The sequence below is a fragment of the Centroberyx affinis genome, unplaced genomic scaffold (assembly GCF_046629955.1).
Source record: "Centroberyx affinis isolate AG114_WGS23_722 - 3 ecotype Tasmania unplaced genomic scaffold, CSIRO-AGI_Caff_v1 ptg001383l_1, whole genome shotgun sequence".
In the NCBI taxonomy this organism is placed as follows: Eukaryota; Metazoa; Chordata; class Actinopteri; order Beryciformes; family Berycidae; genus Centroberyx; species Centroberyx affinis.
In genome coordinates, this window is record NW_027279866.1 from 1 (window position 1) to 27,737 (window position 27,737).

General features: G+C 42.7%; 1 protein-coding gene across 1 annotated transcript; it reads right to left on the bottom strand.

Annotated features, from left to right (window-relative positions):
• Window positions 1-965: 965 nt before the first annotated feature.
• On the bottom strand, window positions 966-26,325 carry LOC139649603 (DNA polymerase alpha catalytic subunit-like; the record flags this gene model as incomplete). Its single annotated transcript, XM_071526065.1, has 29 exons — window positions 26,183-26,325; window positions 25,444-25,574; window positions 24,773-24,869; window positions 24,379-24,456; window positions 24,126-24,241; window positions 23,750-23,812; window positions 23,064-23,165; window positions 22,171-22,324; window positions 21,783-21,960; window positions 21,179-21,348; window positions 20,935-21,047; window positions 20,346-20,459; window positions 20,154-20,228; window positions 19,919-20,057; window positions 19,179-19,333; window positions 18,731-18,815; window positions 18,076-18,137; window positions 17,591-17,680; window positions 17,104-17,220; window positions 16,749-16,924; window positions 16,235-16,364; window positions 15,814-15,933; window positions 15,582-15,672; window positions 15,347-15,471; window positions 14,757-14,906; window positions 13,741-13,863; window positions 1,716-1,748; window positions 1,445-1,537; window positions 966-1,196 (listed from the first exon to the last, which is right to left on the bottom strand). Coding segments are annotated over exons 1-29 (3,360 nt in total), but the record flags the coding sequence as incomplete, so codon positions are not given.
• Window positions 26,326-27,737: the final 1,412 nt, after the last annotated feature.

Below are 27,737 nucleotides of genomic sequence, written 5' to 3' on the forward strand. Positions count from 1 at the left end.
TACACCTCTAAATGTCTGGGATGCGATAACAATGAAATTACTATTCAAAAAATCTTTAAAAAAAAAACAAAAGGTCAACTGGGCCCTTATGACCAATTATTCAACTAAGATTCACTAAGAGGGATCAGACATATAACCTTGGCACACTTTATCCTGATGTGAATTTGTTTTATCTTATATTTACTAGCATCTCCATCCTTTCTCAACAATATAGTGCTCTGCACATATTCTACAGTCCTCGACTGTCATTCTACTGCTGTTCACTTACCCCACCCACATTTCCCCAAAATGATAGTGCTGCCTAGGGCTGTGATACATACCCTAGGACCGTGGTAATAGGAGGTATACCACAGTAACATTTTTCTTTACAGTTTTGTTTATTCATGCAGTGACACACTTCAGTGGTTCTTGCGTGGGAGAGGGGTGGAACGGTTCATTAGTCCCGTTCCAAACAGAGGGGGGGGGATTGTTTGACTACACTCCGCGACCGTCAACTTGTGACTCAATATTATTGCAAAATGTTACTTTCCCTACCATTAATTCCCTACGATTATAGCCGATCAAATGAATAAATAAACATCATATTACCATTTTTTTGTCTGAATGTTGGCATTGCATTATGAATTGCAAAATGTGGACACAGCTTTTATACATCGTTTTTTGTTTTTGTTGGGGTGGGGGGTGGTTGCAATATTTAATGGCGTTAAAAAATATGTGGAAAAGTGTGAAACTAAGATGATCCTGCCTAGAAATTGTTCAGTATGAATAAACTAAAAGGTTTAATCTGACACGCAACTTGATTTGCAGGCTGAAACTTCAACACATCAGAGCACCTTGTTTAAGAAGCTGTCTGGAAAACTGCAGCCTCTTTGAGAGTTGGAAACTGTCATAGTTAATGTTGCAACTTTGATATTTTCCTGATTAGTTGTGCAGCCTGAGTGAAAAATTCCCGCTCCAAGCCTAACCCACGAGCCTAACCCGCTGACGTACTTGCCGCACTCCTTGGCCAGGCCACACCAGTCCCTGCGGACAATGTCCAGGCCTTTCAGCTCCTGCTTGGTGCTGTAGCGTCCGTCCCCATGCTGCTCCACCACCAGGGCAGCGTACTTCTTCTTCTTCAGCAGTAACAGTGACTTGAATACGCCGTCAATGTCAATCTCAAGTAGTTTGTACAGCTTGTTTACTTCTGCCTTCACCTGAGTATAGTAAAAAAATATATATATTATAATAATAAGATATATATATATATACTCGGTTAGTTAAAACATTTGGTCAAAGTTGATACCTAGTCAACACCAGTTTTTAAAAATGTATCTTAGCAAGCACATACAGTAGAAACATACAGAACAGATTTTTATGGACAATAGCTGGGAGAATGTACAACTTCTTTTTGTGGAGACAAAACACAGAAACGCACAATTGACACACACATTCATAAACACACCTTGTGGCCCAGCTTGAACACTTCCTCCAGAGACCTGCTGTTGGTGTTGATCATAATGGAGTCTGTGTCTCCATAAATTACCTCCAGATTCATCTGATTCACACAAGAAGCAAAATGGCACAAGAGGAGTTATGGAAGTAAATGAAGACATCAGCATCAAGTGAATATGTTGAAATATTTAAATATTTATTTTTTACTTGACTGGGTTTGTCACATTTACTGATCAGAGGTCTCCATATGTAGAACAACAGAGAGCTTGTCAATAACTCACCTTCTGAACCATGTCTTTGGTGTGCATCAGAATCTGAGGGAGAGAGCAGACACGACACTGTGGGTGGGACAACAACGCGACTGACAGAAAATATTACAGCGCATACACAGGGACAGTAAACAAACATATCACACAGAAACAAACAATCATTATTAAATATGAAGTGTTCATGTCATTTATTCTGTGTGTGTGGTGTGTGTGCACGTACTTGTGTGGACATGGGAACAGAGCAGGTGACTTGCTATTAAATGGGGGATAATTGGCTAAGAGGGCAATTAAGCGACCGTGCTGCGACAGGAAGCTTTTCAACCCACACACACAGCACACACACACACAGCACACACGCCTTAATGACTCGTAATGGCCTTTATCACCCACAGAGTGAGTGACGGACAAATAAGAGAATTCTGTTAACGCAGGTTGTCCACTGTGTGTGTGTGTGTGTGTGTGAGACCTCTGCAGCAGAGGGATCCTAACAGGTGGGGGCCCAGCGGAGGGTGGGGTGGGCTGGGAGCGGGTGGTAGGGGCTCAGGGTCGCTAATCTGGGGGGGTCGGAGGGACGGAACGCAGTGTGACCTGTCACCAGCAATCTGCTCCTCAATCAACCACGACCGCATATATACACACCCCAACTCACACTGTGCTCTGCGGGGACAAGGACGTGGCTATTTCAGAGTGTGAGGAAGGGGCGGGGTGGGCTGAGGCGGGGTGGGGAGGGTGTTCCACTCCCTGAAACCAGAGTGGGACTTAAGCATGCTTTATGGGCTGCTACATACCACTGTATGGTGGGGGGAGTTTGAGTCATTACAGAACAGCCTCCTCCATTAGGGACTGCAGTCAAGGTCAAGGTCTCACCAAACACACGCACACACACACACAGCACACAAATCTAGGTCTAAGTACATTACTAAATTGTGCTGCTAAGCTTTTATGCAGACAAAATGACTACCCTGTCTATTGCTAGCTTAGGAGAGCGGGAAGGGGGGGGGGAACTGGGAGACGAAATGAGTCTGGGGAGAGATTGAGGCATAGTATACAGGGATCAGGACTCCAGTCTGCATTTTAAAGGTCCCATATTCTACACTTTCCAGTGTTTTATTTGATGTCTTGAGGTCCATTCAAAGCTGTTTGTGTGGTGTCATGTACCAAAAACACTCTCAATCCATTTTTACACATTCATTTTCCAGCATCTCTCTGAGCCTTACAAGAACAGGCTGTTTCTGTTGCCGTGTCTTTAAGGCTCATTAATATTAATGACCCCTCTGTTCTGATTGGCTATCTGTTTCAAGAGTGAAACGTGAGACACCGCAGCCTGGCAGCAACAGGTAGGGAAAACTCTCCAGTAAATACACAATGACAACTGCTCAACCGCTTTGAAAAAAAACCAAACACATTGTTAACCTATTATTTCTTACAAAAATGATAATGAGCGAAGCTTTGTGACGCCACAAAGTTACAGAGTCCAAATGGCTCATTTTGAGGCTCTGTTTTCTAATATGGATTGTGTGGATTTAGTTGGCGACTGTGCATTTTGGTACTTTCACAATGTTTACTCCTTTGTAATCAAAGAGGCAAAGGAAAACGTTTTACACGATATGGGACCTTTAAGCTGCGGTCCTTCCACTGTACCTCAAGTCAAGAGAAGCAGGCTACTGACCCAAAGGTCGCAAATTTGAATCTCAGGATATGAAAGTGAACAGGATTTGCTCTCCCCTGCTGAGCAGTGGAGCTGCTCAGTGGTCAACAGTCTAAAGTCTAGGTCACACTAGGCTCACGACTGTGTACTCAGCATGCCCTAGGTGTCAGTGTTTGTGTGTAACCCTCTCTCTCCTGGGCCACTGCTGTAAATATGACGGTAATTCTCTGTCTACTTGCCTGATAAAGTAAGCATTCAAATCTAGTCTGTACTATAAGCTGTGGGCCTGTAACACTTTTCACAAAGATAAAAGAATAAGAGCAAGCCAGGGGGAGAGGAGAGAGAGAAGCGGATGCAGAAGTGAGTGGAGAATGAAAGGAAGGAAAAAGAGAAGTGATGAAGGGAAAGATGGAGAGTGAGAGAGAGAGAGAGCATAGCGAGGTGAGAGAGGGAGGAGAGCGAGGTGAGAATGTGTTGATGTAATTGATGTGTGGACTTATTTAGACGGGTTTTCCATATGCTGTCAGTTACAGCAGGACGGACTGCTTTAAGGAATGACCCCCGTGAAAGACAAGTCGTTTGACCATGACTATGGAATGTGCGTGCGTGAGTGTGTGTGTGTGTGTGTGTGTGTGTGTGTGTGTGACAGAGAGCGCTCATCTTTAAACACATACCAAAACACACATACTATGGACCAATCCAAACACACATCCCCAGGGGGTAGAAGAGTGTGTATGTATGTCTTCTCTCCGACGACTGCACTACTCACCACCGTGCATACCACTCATACCCATGCAAACAACTGAAAAAGCATGACGAAGGACTCGTGTTACTTGATGTTATTCAAATCCTCTGTAGTTCCTTTTGGTAAGATTGTAGACCCTCATTAACCTGTACCTCAGACTTTCAAACCAACCAATGCATCAAATGGGCTTAATGAGCACAGAATGCATCAATGACAAAAATATACAGGGATGTCATCATCTATTAGAAATAAAAAATTGGAAAAACATACTGCTGAATATGTTTGATTGGTTGACAGGCCAAACTTGCAATTTGAAGAAATGTGCAACTTAAAACACATATACTGCAGATGCAACTATACGGAGCATTTTAGAGTGTGTGTGCATGGTGTTTCCCTCTCATCTGGAAGACAGCCTAATCCATCAAGCCTAGAAGAGATGCTTCCGTAAAAATCCCGAGAGATTTTTCAAGTCAATTAGAGTAAATTGTTTGGCCACACGCCCATCTACCTTGTCGAGAACAACAATCGTCATATGTCATGAATAAGCTTTGGCCAGTTTCACTATACTTTGGTGTTCTGAACATTTAACAACCTCCATTGCCAAAGAGTTTGATTAGAGAGTCCTAACTAAGACCCTAAAAGTTATTTTGGATTAACTGAAAATTCCAGTCCACACTGATGAGCCGTAAGCTTTAATTGTTGGACATCGACCACCTCAATTTGTCTTCATCTCCTCTCTTTGTCTCACTTTGCCCTTGCCCCTCATCTCTACTACTGTGAACAACTCAACACTACTCTTCAAATCTACACAATCTATTTCACTTTCTCTCTTTTCATTTCTCTGGCCAGTGCAACTTCTTAGTTTCCCCTATTTTCCTCTCACTGTAAAATATCATTGTATTTTCTTCTCTTCCCCCTCCTCTGCTCTCTTGTCAATACAGTGTAATTAGACTGGACAGTAATTGAGTGTCTCACTGACAAGTGCTCCTGCAGAGTGAACAATCAGGACGGAGGACTTGTGCGTAGAAAAGACTGAACTCTTCACCCCTCCAACCCCACCCAGCCTTCCTCTTCATGCCACCACGGAGGTCAGGGTTCAGGTGTCAGTGTGCGTTACTGGTCTGTGATTGGTCAAAGGGATTCGGAGGTTAAAGCTGGGATCACTGTGGGGTGGGATGGAGGGGAAAGAAAGGATGAAGAGAGACAGAGGGAGAGATATTGAAGAAAAAAGAGGAGGGAAGGAAGTTGATGGAAAGAGCAATGAACCGAGACTCTAAAGAGGTAATAAGAAATGGAGAGGAGTGGAGGAAAAGTACACACCAGGTGAGGGAAAACAAAAACTTGTTAAAGTACTTTTCACTGGGAATGGGTTTAGAGTGATGAACCCGCTTTACTGAAATACACCGTAAATTAGGCAACAGAGCATTAATAAAGTGATGAAAAATGTTTGACAGAGCCATGACCACACACAATGTATAATCTGCACCAGCAGGGATGTGGTTGAAACCACAAAAAAAAAAAAAATCAGGGAAGTTGTAATCTCCCAATCTCCCATTAGAAATTAATGGAAGTTGTGTGTCTTGGGATACAGTTACACTATCCATAACAGAACTAGAAAAACAGGTGTTACCAACTACACCTGAATCAGAAAGGTTTTCCCCTTAGCTGTACTTAAAGCCTGTAAGTTTGCAAAACAGGAAGACAAATGCAATTACACCCCCCCTCTCCTACCTACGTGACAACGGCAACTGGCGTGCAGTTGATTGATGATACGGAGCGAAGCCCTCCTGCTCTAAAGTTTGCCTCAATTGGTCAGATGCTCGAGCCACAAAATTTGCCTTGAAAGCAAATAGCTGAGCAATGGTGCTATCAATATTACTAAGATTCTGACATAGTATCTTACCATCCCCAACATGGGGATTACTTTTGCCGATGTCAAACTAAATGTGAATTTATAAAACCTACCATGGCAGCTTTAAGAGGTCTGCCATACTTCAAATTCAATACCAGCCCCTATGTCGATCTAAATAAGTACACACATCCGGTGTAACACTTGTCCTTGCTTTTTGCTTATCTAAACGGAACCATACGGAACTGATTTCCTCCATATAAATGCCCATAAACTAGTAGAAAACAAGCAATCCAACTGCAAGAATTTAACATTTTGGAGCTTAAAATCAATGGTTACCCAATTTTGGCACAATACCATCTACAATTGTTGATACTCAGTCCTTATTTCCCACTGTGAATTCTGCACTCACTTCCTTGCCCAGCAATCTCTCTGACTTGACTTTCCTCTGTGTGCTTTAACAATGTCTTGATGATGTCTTTGCGTGTGCACCTGTGCGTCTGTACATGAGATGTACCCATTAGATGTGCCTATTATTGCAGCCTGTCATGCGAGTGGTTCAGCCTTGTTGTGATATCCGCCTTTTCCCAGCTGTTGTTCTGCTATTTGTTGGCCTTATCTATTAGTGATTTATGTGTCTTGTTGTCATGTCCCTCTCATGCAATCTTTATTTTCATCCAAATCCCCGGCCTCCCCTCCCCCAGTTATTTTGTCAGGCAGTCATGTTAAATAAGGATTTTGTTCTTAATTGACCTGCTTGCTTTAATGAGTGATGGATGGATGATAGATTGACAGGAAGAGAGCCATACAGATAAGACTAAAGACAGATAGAGTGATGGACAGATGGATAAATGAGCCAGTTGCTCGCTCACTTAGAGGGCATCCCGAGTCCCCCCTCATTCTCCCATTTTGACCCCCCCTACACACATACACACACACAAATACACATACACCCCGTTGCTGATCAGCGGATCAGAGGCGGCATGTTAAACCTCAGTGCGGCAGAGGGCCCTTGTAAAAAGAGCCTGGGGCACCAGTGACGATTGTTTTGAAAAGCGCTCAGCTGAAAAGCATTTTGGGGATGACAGTCGACCGACTGAAATAGCACCTGTGGAGGAACACACCACTGTCAGGACTGGGGGGGTGAGGGGGGGTGGGGCCATACTCCCGACACAGGCGCATGAGCATGCACACACACACAAATAAAAAGAGCCCCTCTTTCACTAACATGATCTCTCTCACACACACACACAGATGCATGCACACACATGCACAAAAGATTTATAGCCCATCTTTCACTAGTGTGATCTGACATGTGCACACACCTCCATACACACAGTTTGAGAATCTTTGTTTTACCAAAATGATGTCACATGCACACACACACACACACACACACACGCAGACACACACACACACACCTGTCCTGGTAGATGCCATAGCTGTGTTCTCATGTCTGCTGTAGGGAGGGTCAATCTGTTGTAAAGCTGTGTCTGATTTAATACAACCGGCTGAGATGACACATGCCAGCGTTCATCTAAAATAACTCTACAATGACAACAATCCCCCTGTCTAATCAATTACAAACACAGTACTTGAATGGATGAAAAGGGCACATCCTGGCGTATCATTGCATTGCCTCTGGCACAGCAAAGGTAGTCGATGTTGAATTTTTAGAATGTTGTCATGCAAATGAGCATTGCTTCATATGTGGACAGTGCATAGGGCTCATTAAGATGTGATGTTTAGGATAACTGGCAATGGAAAGTTCAACAAATTAAATTACCTTTGTCATGGTGACAAATCAGCTTCATCAGCTTTAATCTCATACACAGAGCCAGGGCTTATTTCTATAATTGTATTATCAAACAATCTATGGCAGCCATCTTAAATGTGCCAGCTACATTCAGTAATTTGATTCATGTTATGTGTTTACAACTCTCTACCTATCCTAAAGGCGAGCCATAGTTAATTTTAATACATTACCAATCATGCCACCTGCCACCAATCAGGTCTAGTTGGGATTCTAACACCTTGTACCGTCCACCAGCGATTCCTTATATCCGGCTAGTGCAGTGCATGTCAGTGTCTGGGCTGGGAACCAAAAGCTGGCTGCAGTCAATTAAAATGAGCTCCCAAATCAGGCCCCATTCAGGAGAAATTAGTATCCAAAGCTACAGGATGTTTCATTTTGCTGACGCCTTTCCCATCCATGCTATGTAGCACAGTAGATTAGTAGCCTAAATACAAGATCAAGTTCAGTAGATAAGCTTAGTTTTTGGTCAAACATCAGGGAAATTTAAAAATCACTTTAGGAATGCAGTTCCCTAAACAGAAGATTTTAAAACAACTGAACTTGTGCATCTGCCATCTTGTCCAGTCAATTAAAACCATTTATTAATTATCCAGTCATTTACAGCCCTATTACTGACCCAGATAAAGACTAGTCATAAGTCAGATCAATCCATTATCAATCTTAATCCCTGCCATTAGCCCAGTCTCACGTGGCCTCATTAGTTGGTGTTACCAAACTCGCGGTTTAGATTCTGAAACCTTGTCCTGTCCACCGTCGGCTCTCACAGACAAGCTAATGTAGCCGAAATAGCAGTGCTGGTCCCATGTGACTATTTGTTAAGTCCACTCCTATCAGGAGTAAAGCCAGCTCTTTAAGAGGGCTAGAGGACCGTGGAAATATGCAGGCCCTCATTTCCCCTGACACGAGCATGCATGCATGCGCGCACGCGCACACACACACATACACACCAGGGTAGGGTGGCTTATGTATTCTTACATCTTATTCGGGGAAATTTAAAAATGACCCCCGTGATTCTTAGACAACAGCAGTGATACAGACCATGAATAAGAGAATGGGGGCAACGATATTTACTCAGATGCCATTACACACACACACACACACACACACACACACACACACATACACACACACACTAGACAGAGTAGGGTGGCTTACATATTCTTACATCTGATTCAGGTAAACTTAAAAATAGAGGAGTGATACAGAACCTGAGTGAGGGACACAAGCAGCAATAATATTTACTTAGGTTTCATTATAAGTACACACACACAGGTTTAACCCCAAACCAAACTTTGACCTCCACACCCTCTCCTGTCACCCAAGCTGGTTTCTATCCTTCACTCTGCATGCCACCCAATAATGTCAACTACAAGCTCCTGTCAGGCTGTTTTTAAACACAAGGACAGAGACTCAATTACAGGAGAATGGCTTTCAGGAGTCAACCTCCACCCTGAGACATGACACACACACACACACACACACACACACCTGCTAAGGGTTGTCAGAATTGCTGGCAAGAGGGTCAAAGGTCAAACTAATCTGCGTTCCGCAACAATCAGCAGCTTCCACCGGCTTGTGTTGTTAACATCACTCGATTAGCAGGACACACACACGGCGCACACATGCATACACTTTATGCATCCAAAGAACAGAGAAACGTTACATGCAAAAAAGGCTAGAGAAAAATGTTTTAAGCTTTTTAAGCTGGGGAGCCAAACTGTGAAAATTGGACTCTTGAAAAATTTAGACTTTCCCCAGGTGCCAGGCTTGAAAATTATACTCGCACTGCTAGGTGAGGACATTCTGTGTCCTGAGATAGATTTAAAGAAACTACAGAGGAAGATCGACTACACTCTGGGCAAAACTGCTTTTGTTGTGCCCATGACTGTTCAAACACTTCTCCCTACCTCTGTCTCGACTAGCAACATTATGCCAGAATGGGAATTCTGGCTAATCTACCAGCCCCATTGCAGAAAATCTTCCTTTTTTAAAGCCAGTGGATGAAAAAAGTTTTCCTGGCATGACAAATACATGTAGCAACCCATTATAACTACCCGCGTGTACGTAGTCAAATGTTTCATATATCTGCTTCTCTGCCCCCAACTGTTCTCTGGCTAACATACAAAAGAACCCAAAATAACGCTGAGGGGTTGAGGGGGACATCAATCTGTGGTGGACCCTCGGCTGTGTAATCCTAAACCTTCACCTTCCTCTTAATACCCATCATCCCCCCTTAATACCCACACATACCAGGACAGAGCAGGGCCACAACAAATGGTTCCCCGACAAAGGGCAGAGTTCGGCCAGTAGCTCACACACTTGCGCACACACTGTCAGGCATGAACACACACAAGAAGCACACACACACACACACACACACACACACACACACATACACACATACACACACAGGACACAGGACACACACATAGACACCAATACATGCATGCAAACAGGCAGATACACAAACACAAGACATACTGTCGACACACACACACACAGAGTGGGGAGGGGAGCTAACTGGGGGCTTTCCCCTCTTAACTTGGCAAATCTGATCAGAAGAGCCATGGCCAAGGGTCTGTCATCCCCTCCTAAGCCCCCTCATCTTAACCCCTCCCTGGGCTGAGAAACCACTGTGGCCCCCGGCCTGACCCACTCTCCCGGAGGGGGGGGTTAGGCCTCAACTTAAAACGAGAGTGAGAGAAAGATGAGAGCTCATCCAATCAATAAATACACAGAACACATGCACATTCATCTGAACTCACATGCGGGCGCACACACCCACACAGATGAAGGGGCCGCGTCGAGAGGCGGGGAAGTGGATTTACGCTGCTAACAGAGCACTGGTCGGTGTACATGTTACAATTATAAAAATAAAAAGCCTCCTAAATCATGATATGAAAGTAGAGTGCAAATGTGACGATTAAAATGGGGGCAGGGGTGCAAACGGCGATACCCACAAATACACAAGAAACCCCGCTATAAACGCCAGCTGGCCTTTTTGGCTCGCTGCGGTCGGAAACTACCAAGAACTATTTGGCTTACGGTCATTTAACTTCAGGGCAACTCCATGGGGTGTAGAAGAGGAAGAAAAAAGGTAGTGTAGACTTAATTCAGACATCCAAACAGCATTGATCCTATTTTTAAATATTGTTTGTATGACATTACTGCCTTGTTACACTGTACACACCGGAGAGTGACAGGATGGACAGAGACAGGACGACATACAGCAAATGTTTGAGCCAGACTCAGAAGCACAACATCACAGGTTTTTCAAGATGTGGTTAGCTAAACCAATTAACTCTACATACTGTAGATATGTGTCATTTGGTAGCCATTTGTAACCAAAGCACTTCGCAGTATCATGAGTGTAGGCTAAGTGCAAGCCCCTGTACTCTGTAAGCCCATGCCAGACTTTCAACATATTAACAGTTTGTCTTCACTTTATCATTGAGAAGCGGTAGAGATGAATATATCTACTTATGTTACCATAATTGCAACGGTATGTGAAGAGTTTCGTTTGAAAATTAGATAGCCACCATTCGAATAAATAGCACAAAATGAAAACAAATAATGCCATTTAAAGTGGGTAAAAAAAGTATTTTGGAGATACTGAGTGATAATCTCCAGGTAAAGATTTTTTTTCAACTGGAATATATGGCATTTTGAAATAGAGGTCTTCAGATAATGCAAATTTAAATATAGATTTTGGAGGGTATTAGATCAAAGTTTACCCTGTACATTTCTTTTCGACAGCCCAAGTGGGAATCAAATGCCTCACTCTAGCAGTGTTGATGCCATGGTCTCCCCATACACAGAACCTGCAGTATAAATAGACGTGTCTAGGATCATAGATACAAAATAAACAAAACGCTAAGATGCCGCAAAGCGGGACACCCTGCTGCCTCAGCGGGCTGAGGTCCATACTATGCACTCGCCATGTTGTGGGTTCAAATCTGACTGATGACCTTTTGTTGCGTGTCTCTCTAATCTTTCTCATCACTCTCCACTGTATACAGTCTAGTAAAGCAGAAATGCCCTCATGATATAATCTATAAAACACAATCCTGTTTTTAACTGTCACTTCAGCACACTGGGTAACTGAAGAAGGTTGAGGAAAGGTTGGAAGCAAAGCAAGCCATCAGCAGGTTTCAGGTTTAGCTTTGAGACTATTTGAGACCATTTAAAAAAAGACCAATTTCAAGATCTGCTTGAAAAGTAAGAAAAGGAGATCTATTGGAATATATGTTGACACAAGAGTTGATTTCTCACTAGAAGAGTAGCATATATTAAAAGGTGTGTTTTCAAAGGAAGTTAGTTCACCCCAAAATAAAGATTCAGTCATTATCTACTCACCCCAAGTCAGCTGAAACTCCACTGAGGTTCGTAGGACCAGCAAACACAGTGAGTTAGCCCCTATAATTCGATGTCAGCCTTTTCTCAAACTATTCAAGTTAACAGATTGTGCAGCGTAAGCCAAGGGTTTTGTAGCCAAACAATTGCACTGTGGGTCCAAAAGTCCAATGCTTACAATTGCTTGGTTACAAAGCACTTTGATTATTCTGCACACAGTTTGGAGAAATCACAGAATTTTCATTTTGGGGTGATATATGCCTTTAAGACCTCTGAAACTATATATAAAGACTTAATGTATCTATCCAAATAATACAAATGAACACATTTAAAGACTGAGCACCTGCACACAACTTGTACAACAATGTCGCAATTTCAGAAAATGTAAATGTAGCCTACTTTAGGGCTGAGACTGGTGATGCTCCCTGGATTAGAGAGGGAGGGAGGTGAAATGTAATTAACCCATCCGCCTCTGGCTGTCGACAAGGATACAAGCAGTAAACCTGGAAGTCTGGGGGGCGAGAAACTCCCTCCTGTACCAGCGAATCAAATGCACACCTTCTACAATGTAGCTCTGTCAACCGAACAACAAGCATGACTTGAGGCACAAATAGCCTGACAAAATAACAAATACACACTCACACTGAGTTGCCCTGCCCTCTATTAGGGAACACAATGTGTGTGTAAGGGGATCTTAATAAAGGGCTCCCCTGAGGCAAAGCCCAACGCCTCTCTGCTGAGGATGTGTACTGTTAGAGCTCATTAAATGAACACATGAGTACTACCACTGACATGGTTGGAGTGTGTGTATGTGTGTGTGTGTGTGTGTCTGTGTGTGTGGTGTTCAATTACTCTTACAATACCACACTACCCAGATATAGCCGTTTATGTCATGCAGTACACACGTCTCCTTGCGCCAATTTTATGAGTGTGCGCACACCCGTGTTGTTCCATATGCGTGTGTGTTGAAAGACCTCATTACACAATCACACTTTAGATGGAGTGTGTGTGTGTGTGTGTGTGTGTGGTGTGTGCCTGTGTGGCATTTTGTTACTGGCAAAGAGTTTCATGGGGATATCAATATCACAGTATTAAACAGGTCTCTTATTTTGACAAAAGAAACCCCCAAAAAAAAAAACAGATTTACAAGGAGTGGGAGGGGGAGAACAGTGGGAGAGAGAGAGGAAGATGTAGAGAGAGAAAGGGAGATGAAGGGTGAGAGAGGAGAGAGCAAAACACAAGAGGGGAGGAAGAGAAAGTGGGGGGGGGGGGGGAGCAGAATGGATGTGGAACTTTATGTAGCAGTGCCCTCTTGTGGATGAAAATGGAAGTGGTTAAGATATCTATGGGCCCTTTCTGTTGGCTCTCTCTCAAATAATTCTGAGGATGAACATAATCACCGGATTGTACAACAACATCTTTGTAAGCCCTTCCTGACTTCACTTGTGTGTGACCAGGATAGTCCATATATGTGTATATATGATGGGGACAGCCTGTGTGAGTGTATATGTGTGTATGTTTGAGTTTGGCTCACCTCTCGTCCCTTGTGTTTGACTGGAGGTGTGTCTGTGTATTATGTGTCTGTGAGTGTTTATATGTGTATGTATGTATGCATGTTTGGCTCACCTCTCTGCCCTTGTGTGTGACCAGGGCAGCCAGTGGTTTGGCGTAGAAGCGACTGTAGCTGAATCCCAGGCAGCCGTACATGCTGTTAGCAGTTAGCTTCAAGGCCTTCTGACGGATGTCATACTGAGGCACACAGAGACTCCAATTAGGCCAAGCAATCCACAGTAGATAAGTTTACATGCACACAATACTCACCCTGAGGCAATGATTTCAATAAAGTGTTTACATGGAAGTAACATGATTTACCCCCAATAACTCTGTTTATGTGGACTTATTTGATAGGTTAGCTGTTGTCACAAAAAATGGCCAATCAGTTTGTCAGATAGCACTGATGCACCTACTGAACACCTTGTTGCATTATTCTGTGTTAGCTGAGAGCAGAAGATGACATGATGTACTCATGCAGCACATGACTTGTGAGTGTCGCCATGTTGTCATTTGTGTAAACAAACACACCGCCACTGCTTCTGAGTCAACTTCTTCTTTTGGACACTTTTAAAAACCTGAATGAGATGGAACTATGGGGTTTGCATGGTCAAATGGCCTAAATATTGAGCAGAATCTAGTTGTGTTAACAAAGTTATGCTTACACCGATTAGGACCTCTGATTAAGAAAATCAGGCTAAGTTGGAGCATTACATTAACAAGTTTAAGATTAGATTATCAACAGTGTGCATTATTAACGTACCCAATGTTACACTGCATGTTGGTGCGTGATCAATGACACAAAACAGGATAAGAGCAAGAAAACAATAATCTTCCATTAAAAATCTTCCATACATCCAAAACACTTCATGAACACTTGAACACATGAACACTTAAGTTGTACATCCACACGACTTTCTGTCGGTGTGTGGATGTGTACGAGTGCATGTATGTGTCTGTCTATGAGCATGCACATACTGTATATACTGCATGTGCATGTCTGTGTACATAAGCATGTGTAAGGAAGTGTGAGCTGTATGAGTGTGTATATTTGTGTGTAGTTATAGTCATGTATATGTGTGTGTGTGTACCTGCAGGTAGAGGTCTGGGTTGATGTCTTGCTGTTTCATCAGCTGTTTGACCTGTTTACGGCGTTCAACCAGCTTCCTGATCTCCTTGGGCAGGATTCCCATCTCCAGGTCGGCATCCGGAATCTCCGGAATCTCCTCTGATTCATCCTCCTGTTACCGTGGAAACAAGAGTTGGAATTGCGTTGTAACTTTTTGTGGTTTTTAAGAGCAAAAGTCAGGTTGGAGAGGTGGATGAGAGACACTTCACTCCTCTATACCTTGGTACTAGGATCATTTCTACAAATCATGTCTGTTCTTTATTAAGCAGAATCTAATTAATAAAAGGAACTACAGGTTGTATTATTGTGAAAATTTTACTCTGAATATGAAGCTTCATATTGCTTTCACGTAACTCCCATGATCCTCTGCTTCTATAAACAGCCCCAGTTCACTGCATACAGATAATTACATCATCCCGAAAGGACTGGATTACATTTAGGGTTGTAATAAATATTATTTGTTTGGTCACACCACTGGCTCAACAACTGACAACCATAGAGGAAGAGGCTTGTGTTTGTGCATACACAAACATATTCACCAACAACACACACCTCAGTCTTCTTGTGCGGGTCGTGAACCTCCCTCTGTACGGTGGTGAAGCAGATGTTGAACTCTTGGATGATTGAGGGATACAGGCTGTTGAAGTCAAGCAGAAGCACAAACTTGTCGTAGAAACCTGCAGAGAGAGAGGGAGGGGGTTACAGATATATGAACACAGGCATATACAGAATAAAGACAAAGGGAAAAGAGGGTAAAGAGAGCATTTAAACTCAAACACACACTTACCAACTTTAGGATCCAGCACCAGACCTCCAGCATAGGCCGCCTTCTTTTTCCTCTTGCCTTTTCCTGCATCCACGTCTTCCTCTCCCTCAGCCTGGCACAGGAATGAAGAGAAACGGACCAGAAAACATGTTACACGATTGTACAGTAACAGACACTATTTTCCTATCAAAAAAAATATTATTCTAAAATAACAAGAACAAGTATGTAAAGGGAAAGGTGTGTGTGGCTGTACCATCTCCTGCTGAGCCTTTTTGAAGGAGGGTTTGTCAGGGACGATGTAGTTCTTGTCATGGAAGGCATGAAGCAACAGGAACTCATTCCTCTCAGAGCGACCACCCATCAGAGTACGAGACTGCAGACCAGAGGCAGGTAGCCATCAGGTGACGGAAGCAGATAATGAACACATAAAGCAAATAATCAGTTAATAAAAAGGGAGAGAATCATAAACCAGAGCCTGCCTCCACCCAAAAAAATTCAAGTCCGACCTGACCCAATTTCTGAACCAAGTCTGAGGGGTGATGGTATTTTTTGAGCCCTAATCAAACCACATATTTTACGAATAACTTTCACTTTTTAACTGCATTTTTCAATATTTTTTCCGAGCTGTGGGGATGCGTTACATGAATGTAAACGCTGATGTTTATGTGCATTACCATGACATTGCCGGAAATGTTGGTGATCTGCAGGGCCAGCGGCAGCACATTGAGCTCACACATGATCTGGAGGATCAGCTTGGCATCTGTCCATGTCAGCTCCAACAGGTACAGCAGGTGAGGAGAATCACTAACAAACACACACACAAGGACAGACACATACTTTACATAGGTCCACACTGATGCATATGTACACAAACACACACAAAAGATGTTTGATGGGAAGACATTTTGTCAAGTACCTCATTTAACAACAGCTACAGCAGGTGAAGGAAGTTACTAGCAGTCATGTTTTCGCTAATATATCGTGCAAACACACATATGTATAAGGTGTTCCACCAAAACAGATTTTGAGAAACCACTTAATGTTATGTGCATAGAAAAATTATATGACGTTTTCCAGTAATCATACACCCTACAGTACTTTAGCATGCATATATATTTAGTATACATTTAATCATACCATATTAGTGAGGACTTCTGTAATTAATACGTTAACCTCACAGACACACACCTGTAGAGATTCTTGATATTCTCCTGTGGGAAAGTGACTCTCTCTGTCTTCAGCACCTGTGTAGTCAGTTCAGTCAGGTGGTAACTTTTACAGCGAATCAGCTCCTTGGCTGAGATCTCCACGTCGCACACCAGACGGCCACAGGTGGCGCTCTTCTCTGCAAAGGCACCACGGCCCTGCAAGCATCCAGCCATAGACACACACACAAACACACGCACAATAGTGTTTTAGCATAGTAAATTAAAATGTACGTAACACATGACTTCAAAAAATAAAGCATCTCAACCACAAGTTTTACCATTTACAAGAAATCAAACAGTCATCTTGTACTCCTAAGTATTTTTGCTCTTCTTACCCCTAATTTGGGCATATTGGCCCTCCTGAGGCGTCCAATCTTAGACCAGTGGGGAACCTTACAAACATTGATCCGCTGCAGGAGCACTTCCAGGTCGAAGCCAAAGATGTCGTGACCCTACAGGAGGTGAAAAGGGAGAACAGGTCAGCATATTGTTTGTATCCTGCATACATTTTGTACCTATATATTTGCCTCCATTCATGTAGCTGATATTTTCAAGTATAGTGTACAAATTGTATATAAAATGATTCATGAGCCTAGGACAAAGTCAAACAACAACAATCAACAGCTTTGCCTAAACTTGTGAAAAGCTGATTCTGTGAAAACAAGCTTTCTGATAAGACAATGCATAACACAGCATCTTATACGTAACATTTTGTGGTGTTATTCATGATTCATGACGCTGTCTGAAGTCAGGTCCCTCTACAGCACAATAAATCCCACATTCTTACACATATCCAGCTTGAGCCCAACATCCTCTACTCACCACCAGCACATCAGGGTCGATCTTGTGCATCTTGGCCAGGAAGAAGCCGAGCAGAGTCCGCTCTGTAGCAGCTATCTCCACCTTCCCATTCTGACAGAGAGAGGCACATACAAGGCAACAGCATAACTATCATCTCAATGGTTTGGTCACATACATTCAGCAGCGGTGTCCTGGTGCTGCAAAGTATTCTACACCAATTTCAATGGAATTTAATAATTTCACAAAATATGATACTTTATTGCCTTTTTGCACTGCATTTCGTAAACTCTGCTTTTATGTAACACAAATAAAGTTTCTTATTATATGCTGTGCATGGTCCTTTGCCATGTTGCCATCCTTCATTGGCAGTTTCCTGTCACCGATACTGCTGAAATCCTATCTGAAACGTTAATCTCTCTGATAATATCAAGGTAAATGTTTTCCTGTTTCCACGAAAATAAACCAAGAGAGCACTGAAACACACAGGTCCATATGTGGCCACTCACCTTCTTCCTCACAGCCTCTTTGAAGTCATAGGGGAAGATGCAGTCATTGGGTTTACTGACCACTGAAAGAGACGATTAGATCATGGTCAGGGTTGCTTCATGTTTGTCATTTCATCCTTTTTCCAGACCTCTATTTCTTGACTGAACTTGATGATTTTGGTTGGTGGTCAACACGCTGTGTGCTCATAGTGGCTGGACAATGACTGCTGACTAGGTCATATCGCACTATGGCTGAAGGTTATTCTACACAACAATATGTCAAATGAAACTGAGGTCTGTAACATTATGTGTGTGTAGGGACTAACAATATTTTCCAATATATTTCCTTTCTTTCTGTGCAATTCCCAAACTTTTAAGACCTGGAAATTATTAAATTCATTTTCCATATGTTTTCAGGCTTTGCAGGGATAGGGATCCTGCATATTAGACCACAGTGTTAAAACTGAGAGAACCTCCTATACCAGTGTTTCCCACAGGTTTTCAGTTTGTTTTGGCGCTATCAGGAAGGAAGGAGTTGTTACTGATGTTACGACTTGTTACTGATGTTTCATTTAACAAGCCCAGTAACTTCTTTCTTTTTTACCCAGGTACTCTTCAGGTCTCTCAATCTAGTATAAGCTAATGGCACTGCAACATTAGCAGCTTCATCACTCACCACAGAAATGGGTCTGGTAGGGAGGCTGAGGTGCAGCTTTATCCATATGGAATTGATAATGGACCAGTGCAGCCAGGGACACGATCTGCAGATAGAGGGAAATATTAGTATCAAGTACTTGCTCACTTAATGTCTGATTGGGCAAACCCCAACTCAAATATAGGCATTATAAGTGCATGAAAGAATAAGGCTCAATAACGCAATATCAATCTATCAGTGTACCATCAATTTTTATTAGCCTTTTTAATCATAATTTGTTGTGTTGTTTCTTGTGTCTCACGTGTTTGTTGCTACTGTGACGATCTTTATTTCCAGATACTTTATTCCAGATACTTTATTTATCCCCTTGGGATAAATAAAGTATCTATTTGTCCATCTATGCATCTATAAAAGTCAGATGAAATTTAACAGTAAGCTTGAGTGTGCATATGCATGCCGGCGCTCTGACCTCGTTGTGGTGTGTCTTGGGGTTCTGGACAGTCTTGAGGCTGATGGACATGACAGTGACGGGTGGAGGTGACAGGTCTTTGACCACAGTGACCAGGTCACTCCTCAGGGCCAGAGCCTCCACCTTACACCAGCTGACTGGCTGGCTGTTCAGCTCTACAGCAGCAAGAGGAGGTATGTTAGGTCAGTCATTTTCCAGAGGTTTGTGCAGATCAAAATTAATCTTGAATATCGACAGCTTTGATTCCTTATGCAAGAGGCTCCAATAAACATATATATATATACTGTATATATATTTTTTTATTCAAAGGAAAGGATGCTCAGGACAACAACCTGAAAAAAACATACTCTTGTGCTGTGCAGAATTCCTGCCATGCAAATCAAACTGCACTAAAAAAAAGAAACTTTCATTATATTCAAACTTTGCAAATTCAAAGCCTTACCACCCTCCCAACTTACAATTTCCATTCAATGAAAACCAAAGTATTTAGAAGCAGCTGTAGTCATATGTATATCGCAAGAGAACAATAAATGCTGGTGACATAAAAGTCTCTACAGCTCTACAATGCTGCAATAAAGAAAAAACAGTCTTCATCCAGGAATGCTGGAAAAACAGGTAGGCTAAATTTGGAAAAACAGCTGTCTGCTATGCCTAACTCAAAGAATTGCTAATTTAAAGAGTGCGGTATCAGTTATTGAAACGTAAGTCAAAATTCTATACAAAAGCATCATCCTCCTTACGTGGCGTCTTGATGTCCAGCCAGCAGGGTCCTTTGATCTTCCTGCTGAGGAGGAAGTGCTCCAGACTGGAGGTGTTGGTTCCAAAAACGTGGGAAAAGGTCGCCCCCTTAAGGTCGGAGGGCAGCGCAGGGAACTCAGCCTGCAACACATTATTGAACAAACAGATGAATGTTTATTCATCACAGACAAACTATGGGTCTGGGCACCTCTAGCTGCTGTGTGTGTGTCTACTCACAGAATATCTGACTTCCAGGTACTCGCTTTGAGTAGGCACATCAGCAATTTCAAAGGCATAGTTCTTATCCACTTTCTGCAGAGAGAGACACAAAAGACAAACATGTCATGTTTGCCACTTTCCACAAAGTTACATGCATGTTATACAAATCACATGTTCTTGATGAAATCCATCACTGGGGTTAGCACTGACCTTGGACTTGAACTTCATGATCTTGAACTTCTCAGAGAGCTCGTTGAACTCCTGGTAGACATCCATCATCCCCACCGGTGTGTCCAACACCTCCCCAGTCCTGGGGTTCACTTTCTGTTAATAGCAAAACAAAAAAAACAAAAGAAAAACACAACAACAAACCGATTAGGAAAAAAAATCACTGAAAAGCCCCAGAGGTGGCAGGTAGGGATGCAGTGCAATGGCAGGTCTAGCTTTAGGCTAGTTGTTAGTAGTTAAACAATTCACACAGCTCTAAAGGGACAGAGGGTTTTTACCGTCATATTGGGACTGCTCACAGTAGAAAGTCTGCCGTGGTCATAAAAATAAGCCTTCCCAATAATACTGATCATAATCATACTGCACCAGTCATCAGTGGGAGATTTGTTCAGATGTTCATTCAACTTTTCCCTACAAACTTACGGAGAAAAGGGAATAGATTTGATTGTTTCTTAAAACACAGGGATGTCGTCTTGTCATCGTATTTCCCCCTGTTTGCCATTCACCGACTTGTGTCTTTTCCTATTAGAGTGATATGGGCAGTCATGTGACAAAAGAGCAGGAAACTCACATGTTCGCGAGGTAGGAAGTACATGGTCCTCTCAATGTTCTTGACAGCCACGCAGCAGCTGACATACGCCTTGGCGGACTCGATCCTCACCTTCCCAAACAGGTACACCACACCTATGCCACAGTTGTAAAGTTTTAAAATTTCAGCATCTGTTCTCTGACCGTGAATGGGGATCATAGGTTTGGGTGTTCTGCACTGTTATAGGGGTAGTATCCTTCATACTTTAGGTGGGAATATGCCTTACCTGGTTGGTTGTACGGCTCCTCAAAGGCATCCAGCCAATAGAAGCGGAAAACCTGCTCTCCGTCTGGCCCCTCCACCAATGGGAGTTGGCTGGAGTCGACCTGTACCTCTGCTGGAGCCTCGCTGACTCCGTCCTCCTCTTGTCCCCATGAGCTTCCTCTCCTGTTGGACCTGGGAGAGGACAGAGGGAGGAAGGTGCTAAAACACACAATCTCATGCTACACACATTTTTTTTTTCATCTCTTTAATGGACAGAGAAAGGGAGATGTTACAGAGAAATCATGCTTCAAAAAGAGGTTTGTTTGGGGGAAAAGACTGTCTGCTACTTGTATATTATGTCGTACAAACTTTTTGTAGCCGTTTTGTTCACCTTCCTCCTGGCAAACATGATGCTATGCAGACTCATGCTGGGAGGCATGAATCTACCTTTACTGGACATCATTCATTTGATGCATTAATACATTCATCATAGCCTCTGCTAATTCTATGTATAGCATTCTCAGATTATGCCAGTTAAGTCTCATCCCTGTACCCACTACTACTAAAACAAAATTTCCTAAGAAATAAAAAGAAGTGTGAAATACATAAGCAGATGAATGACTCACAGGAGGACAGGGTCCTGAGGCTCTGCATTGGGCTCCATTTTAACTGTGGCCACTGCTGCTGCTTTAGGTTCAGGCTCCGCCTCATCTTTAACTGGAGGCCTCTCCTCCTCTTCCTCCTCAAGCCCAACCTCCATTGGCTCATCAAAGTCCACTCCATCAAACGCCAGGGCTTCATTCACTGAACAACACATTCAGAGTCAGTCACTACAAGTGTGTGTGTATTTGTGGTGTTAGAAAGGAACAAATGAATTTTGAATATTTCTGTATGTATTTTCTGTATGGATGGGCAGAAAGAGACAAAACAGAGAGAAAAAATTAGAGTGACAGCGAGAGAGAGAATAACTGCCCAAAGCCAGCAGTTTCAGAGTTGGTCATCCGTCTTTCTTACCCTCCTCTTTGTCCAGCTCTTCCACTTTCACTTTCTTCCTCTCTACTTGAGGGGCGGCTGTGGAGGGAGGAGGGCGGGCTGATGGCCGGAGGGTCAGGTCTGAAGGGGGCGGCCGGATCACTTTGCCCTTTAACCCCACAGCTGAGGGAAACTCCTGCTATCACAGAAGTGACATATGTTACAATTATTTGGTTCACATTTTTCAAATTGCCCAGTGATTTAGTGTGCAGATCTGCAAAAGAGTTCCCGACCTATGTTCTGAGTCAATGATTTTAGTCATTACAGTGGTTATTTATATTCAAATGATTGCAGACAATCAGTTTGGCTAGTCAGCACCATAGCTCCTGCATCACATCGCTAGCTTGTCTGGGAAGCTAAGGAGGTCTGGCTGTGGTTAGTCTTTGGATAGGAGACCACCTGGTGCCGGGAGAGGTGTTGGAGGACTAGTAGGAGGTGCTCTTCCCTCTGGTCTCATGAATAATATCCCCAATGCCCCAGGGCAGAGACAGGGACTCTGTCCTGTGAGTGAGCACCGTCCTTCGGATGAGACGTTAAACCGAGGTCCTGACTCTGTGCCCTGGCAAAATTCCCCAAAACAGGCCTTCCTTCCATCATGGCCACCTAATCATCCCTCGTTACCTAATTGGCTCTTTCAGTCCTCTACCCTCCACTGAGATAGATGATGTGTGGTGAACGTTCTGGCTCAAACTGGCTGCCGTGCATCACCTGGGTGGGTGCTACCAGTGGTGGATGAGTTCAGTCCCCCCCCTCCCCGATATGTGAAGCGCTTTGAGTACTTAGAAAAGCGCTATATAAATGTAATCAATTATTATTTTATTATTATTTAGTTTGGCTTCTTAACATAGTAATGTAATTCTGGTAGGTTGCAATACCTTTGGCATCTGAGGTTTGATGGAGAACGGGTTCATGGGAGATCCAAGGGACTTCTTTTTCTTCAGAGTGACGACTGGCGGAGGGGTCAGAAGAGACGGTTTCTAGGAGGACAGAGAGAAAGATTTCATAAGAAAATATCATAATACAGCAAATCAGGTATGGGTAGTGACAGGTGGAGTGGCTGACCAGAAAGAAAGAGGAGGAGACAAAAGTGTCACAACCTGCCAGTAAGAATTGAGGAAATAACATATTGGGGATAGATTAGGGCAGCCAGGGAGGACTAGTGGTTAGAGAGACCATCCCATAACAAAAAGGTCCCAGGTTCAATCCCCACATCAGTCTTATGTCCACTCCAAGTGTCTAAATGTAAATGTTTAGCATGAACCATTTGGTCATTTGTGAGGAACAGCTAACTCAATGCTGCTACCATTCTGTCTCTGCAGCGACAGCAACAGTCAAATATGATAGTTTACCTAGCATTAAAGTTTATTTATGTTGAGAGGTTCAGTACAAACAATCTAAAAATAGGTGATTTACGGGGATGGAAATCTATGAACAGGGCACAAGTGCGTAACTGTCTAGTGTGTTTTTCCATTCAGTCCCACCTCTATACAACACATGTTGTAACCCCAACTCTGACTGGCCATGATGACATCTTGCATTTTCTAGATCATACGGGACCAACCTCAGAGTGCAGGTCCTGTAAGATGTCTCCTAATAGGTCGTCTGTGGACAGGTCCACATCTTTCTGCAAGAGACAGAAGAGAGACATATGCATGGTCAACAAGTGAATTAAAAAGGAGCAGGAGCAAGAGTAAAACAAAGTGTACATCTACCTCTTTTATAGGTCTAAATACTGACTTCTGCTTGCATGCAAAACTTCCCTGTTTGTGCTTTCCTACTCATTTCAAATACGTCAACAAGAACACATGGTAAATATGTGATGAGGATGATAAGAAGGAAACAGACTAACATGAATAACATGCTGACACGTCAGAGTATTTCTGTGGAGTGATACAAGCAAACACACTAGTAAGTCAAAGATGCCAACAAGCACACACCTCAGCAGGTTTCTTAACATTGCTGTTCATGAAGAGGGTCTTGATGCTGTTGGGCTTGGCTACAGCAGTTTTCTTCACATTTTTCTTAGAGGCTGCTCCTTTGGCGCCCACTTTGCCTGCAAACACACACAAAATATACTCATACAAAATCTAACACCCGTGAGAAACAAGTGGTCACACACTCAACTAAGAACACAAGTGTACAAATTCCAAACGCACATAGGCCGTTGTCTAATGCACTAGTGGCGTTTACCTTTGTCTTTTTCTACTACATCATCATCCAAATCATCGTCAAAGATTTCCCTTCCATCTTCCACATAACCGACTCCATCTGAGAGAAGAGAAGAGAAAGTCACAACACTATCAACACTACAGATAAGCATCTCTAATTAAGAAGACCTGTGAAGTTATAGATCTCAGCCTGACTATCAGTTTTCTCAAAGCAGGAGTACCGATTTGGACTTCTCATCACCAAAACACACACACACACATTCCTGCAGTGTATACAGGAGCTGACATGTCAAACCAGGTTTGGGAATTAAGAATCGAATCATTTTGTCTAGCCACCTTCACAGGTCAATGGTTATTTTTCAGTTTGTCAGTTTACCAGCTACTAAAATTGGCTTCCCACCCTATACGAGACTCACCGTCGTCAATAATCCAGTCATCATCTTGTCTCTCTTGTACCATTTTTGAATACTGGTCTTCATCCACCTCCTCATACACACTGCTCACCTCCTTCACCTGGAAAATTTGCACAAGCGCACACATTGATTGACGAACATCACATCAAACGCTGCTGCAAAATATGCCATTGTTGTTCTTATCAGCAAATGAACATATCTCTCAGAACATGACTTCATACCTTTTCCAAATCATTAATCCACTGGTAAATTCGGCACAAATATGATTCAACCAGCAACACTTACTTCACTGAAATCTGTAATTTGTATAACTTTAATGGAGGATCCAAACCATATAACTGCTTTTTCTGTTATTAGAGCAATCTCCTTCCAACATAATACACCATACGGGCAGTAGTGAGTATTGTGAATCAATAACAATTTGAATATTGAATATCAATTTTGAAAGAAGTGCTGCTTGACAGATCAGTGGGCCGAGTCAGTATGCCGAATTTGCTAGTGGACCCTAACAAGTAAGGTCATGTTCAGCGAGGTGTGCGTGTGTGTGCGCCAAATTAAGTAAGGAAACATGAAATTACCACATGTTGGTTACAAAACATACAAATACACACAGACTGTGGGATATCCATAATTCTGTATGCATGCGTGCACAACACTCACACAGACTCTCTCACCTCATATTTGATCTTCTCGCCCATCTTCGCTCTCTTGAGCTGCTCCAGTGCAGACTTCCTCCCCACCTTCTCCCTCTTCTCCCGTCTGGAGCGGGACACAGCCAGACCACAGGCGTCACCTGGGGCATCACCTGAGGAGAGGCAGAGGGCGGCACGTCACACATCACAGGATGACGCAGCAGCAGGTGCGGACATGACAGTTTGGCTGTCTTTTTCAAGCAAACATTAGCCGCTGTTTCTTACGCTCTAGATCCTGCTCATCCAACATTAATGGATCTAAAAGATAGTTTTTAACTATATCATGGTAAGCGTTTCAGCTACGGCTCCGATGGGTTTTTTTTTTTTACATTTTAACATTTCTGTAATGGAAACTAGCTTTATTTCATGTGTGTACAGTGCACGAGACCTAGAAAGTTGGAATGTTCAACGTAACTGACACTAAACACGAAGCCCAAAACAGAAAATGACAGTTAGGATATATGGTAGGATATTTGACAGCTACCTACAGCTATGGCTACAGACTACAGTTAAGGTTCAGCCCATTCTTCTCTCTCGAAACTTACAGTAAACTAATTTAGCCAACTGTTTACTAGCTAAAACTTACACAACAAGCCTTACGCTACGGCTAGAGCTTGTTCCCTATCACTATGTCAGAGTAAGCTAATGCATTAGCTAATAAGTCCTTAGCTTTCCCTGTGCAAGAAGGCTAGCTAGCAAGCCGGGTGCAACAGCAACTCACCGCCGTCCGAATTGTCCATGTCTTTATCTGAGTTTGATACCGGAGCCATGACTTTTACTTTTCCTTTATCGTTAGTTTATTGTCAAGATTCAGCCCGGTCTCCTGAAAGCGGCAGGTCAACACAACAACAGACCATTCCGCGCCAAATCTCCTTCCCGGGGAAAGTCATATGCAGGAAGTGACATCACGGTACGGTCAGCCAATGAGTTTCTTGATAAATCCGAGACGCTAGTTCCTTTCTTTCCGCATGATGGCAGTGTTGTGTAATGTCAGAATTTATTTTACTGCTAGAACCATACCATAAACCCCATACCATTAATATTATTGCTGTGTATTTGGCTGTGTTGTCAGTGTGATATATTTATCATAACAAGAAATAGCACTAGACAAACAGCAAAAACTCCTGTTCACATACTCACACGCACACTCACGCACCTTGGGGCTTACACAAATCATGACTATTATATCCCTAACGAAAATTATCATAATGTTCCTATAATATTCCTATAGGGACTTGTAGTGTGTCTGTGGTACCAAATGGTGACTTTATCGTATGCCTATCATATCTCCCAAGGTATCGCAATAATATCCCTATGGATTTGCTGTGATATTTGTATAGTATACTTCTAAAATGTATTATAGGATTACTATAGTTCTTTTTCATACGGGTATTCTGGTTTCGCCGCATCACTGCCAGGCCCAGAAGTGAGTAGCGCAGATTTCTCAAAGTGTGCCTGCTCGTCTGCATTCAGGGATGCACTGGAAGTGTTTCAGGATAAGTGTTGCCTGCTTATCCTAATGAAGCTTGTTTCCATAGCGACCTGGCGGGACTTTTGAGTGTACACAAAAGATTCCTGTCCCAGATTGGAGGATGAAAGCGCGCTGGGGCGAGCTGTAGGGGCCACAGAGACACTACAGTGCGTCCAACAAGGGAAAACACAAAGGCTGTTTTGTCCTCCATCCCCGCAGCCTAGTTTTTTTTAGTTCAATTTGTATTGTTAATATTGTATACAATATTACAAGGTACATCGCCGCATAAAGTTATTATTAGGACAGTCATACAACACTATAAGTAAAAAAAAAAAAAAAGGAAAAAAAGTTGGCTTTTTATACCCTAACAATAATCATTTGATCTTTCTCCAATATGGATTTACAGTGTAGCTGCTCAATAGTGAGTTTACAGCGACCTTATCATACTTTGTTTTAACCCCTATGGTATCACTATAATAGTTTTATTAGTTAGGCTAGTAGTAGGCTAATTGTTTCAATTTATCTTACCGTACCTTATTATTATTATTTTTATTACAATACAATTTTGTTTTTGAAAGTAGACAAGTTCTTATTTCTTTGTTTCAGTCTTCAAGATTGCAACATGTTGCATATCACATTTTAAAGGCCTAGTCTAGAATAATACAACAAGGGTTTATGAATGGTAGCCTAGTAGCCAACATGATGTACTGCCTGTGAGGTCTGTGTATGCTTGTTGAGGCCCGCTGTTGTCGCAGCTCATCACTGGTGAACAGCTGATCTGCCCCTGTCTTACTGGGACAGACCG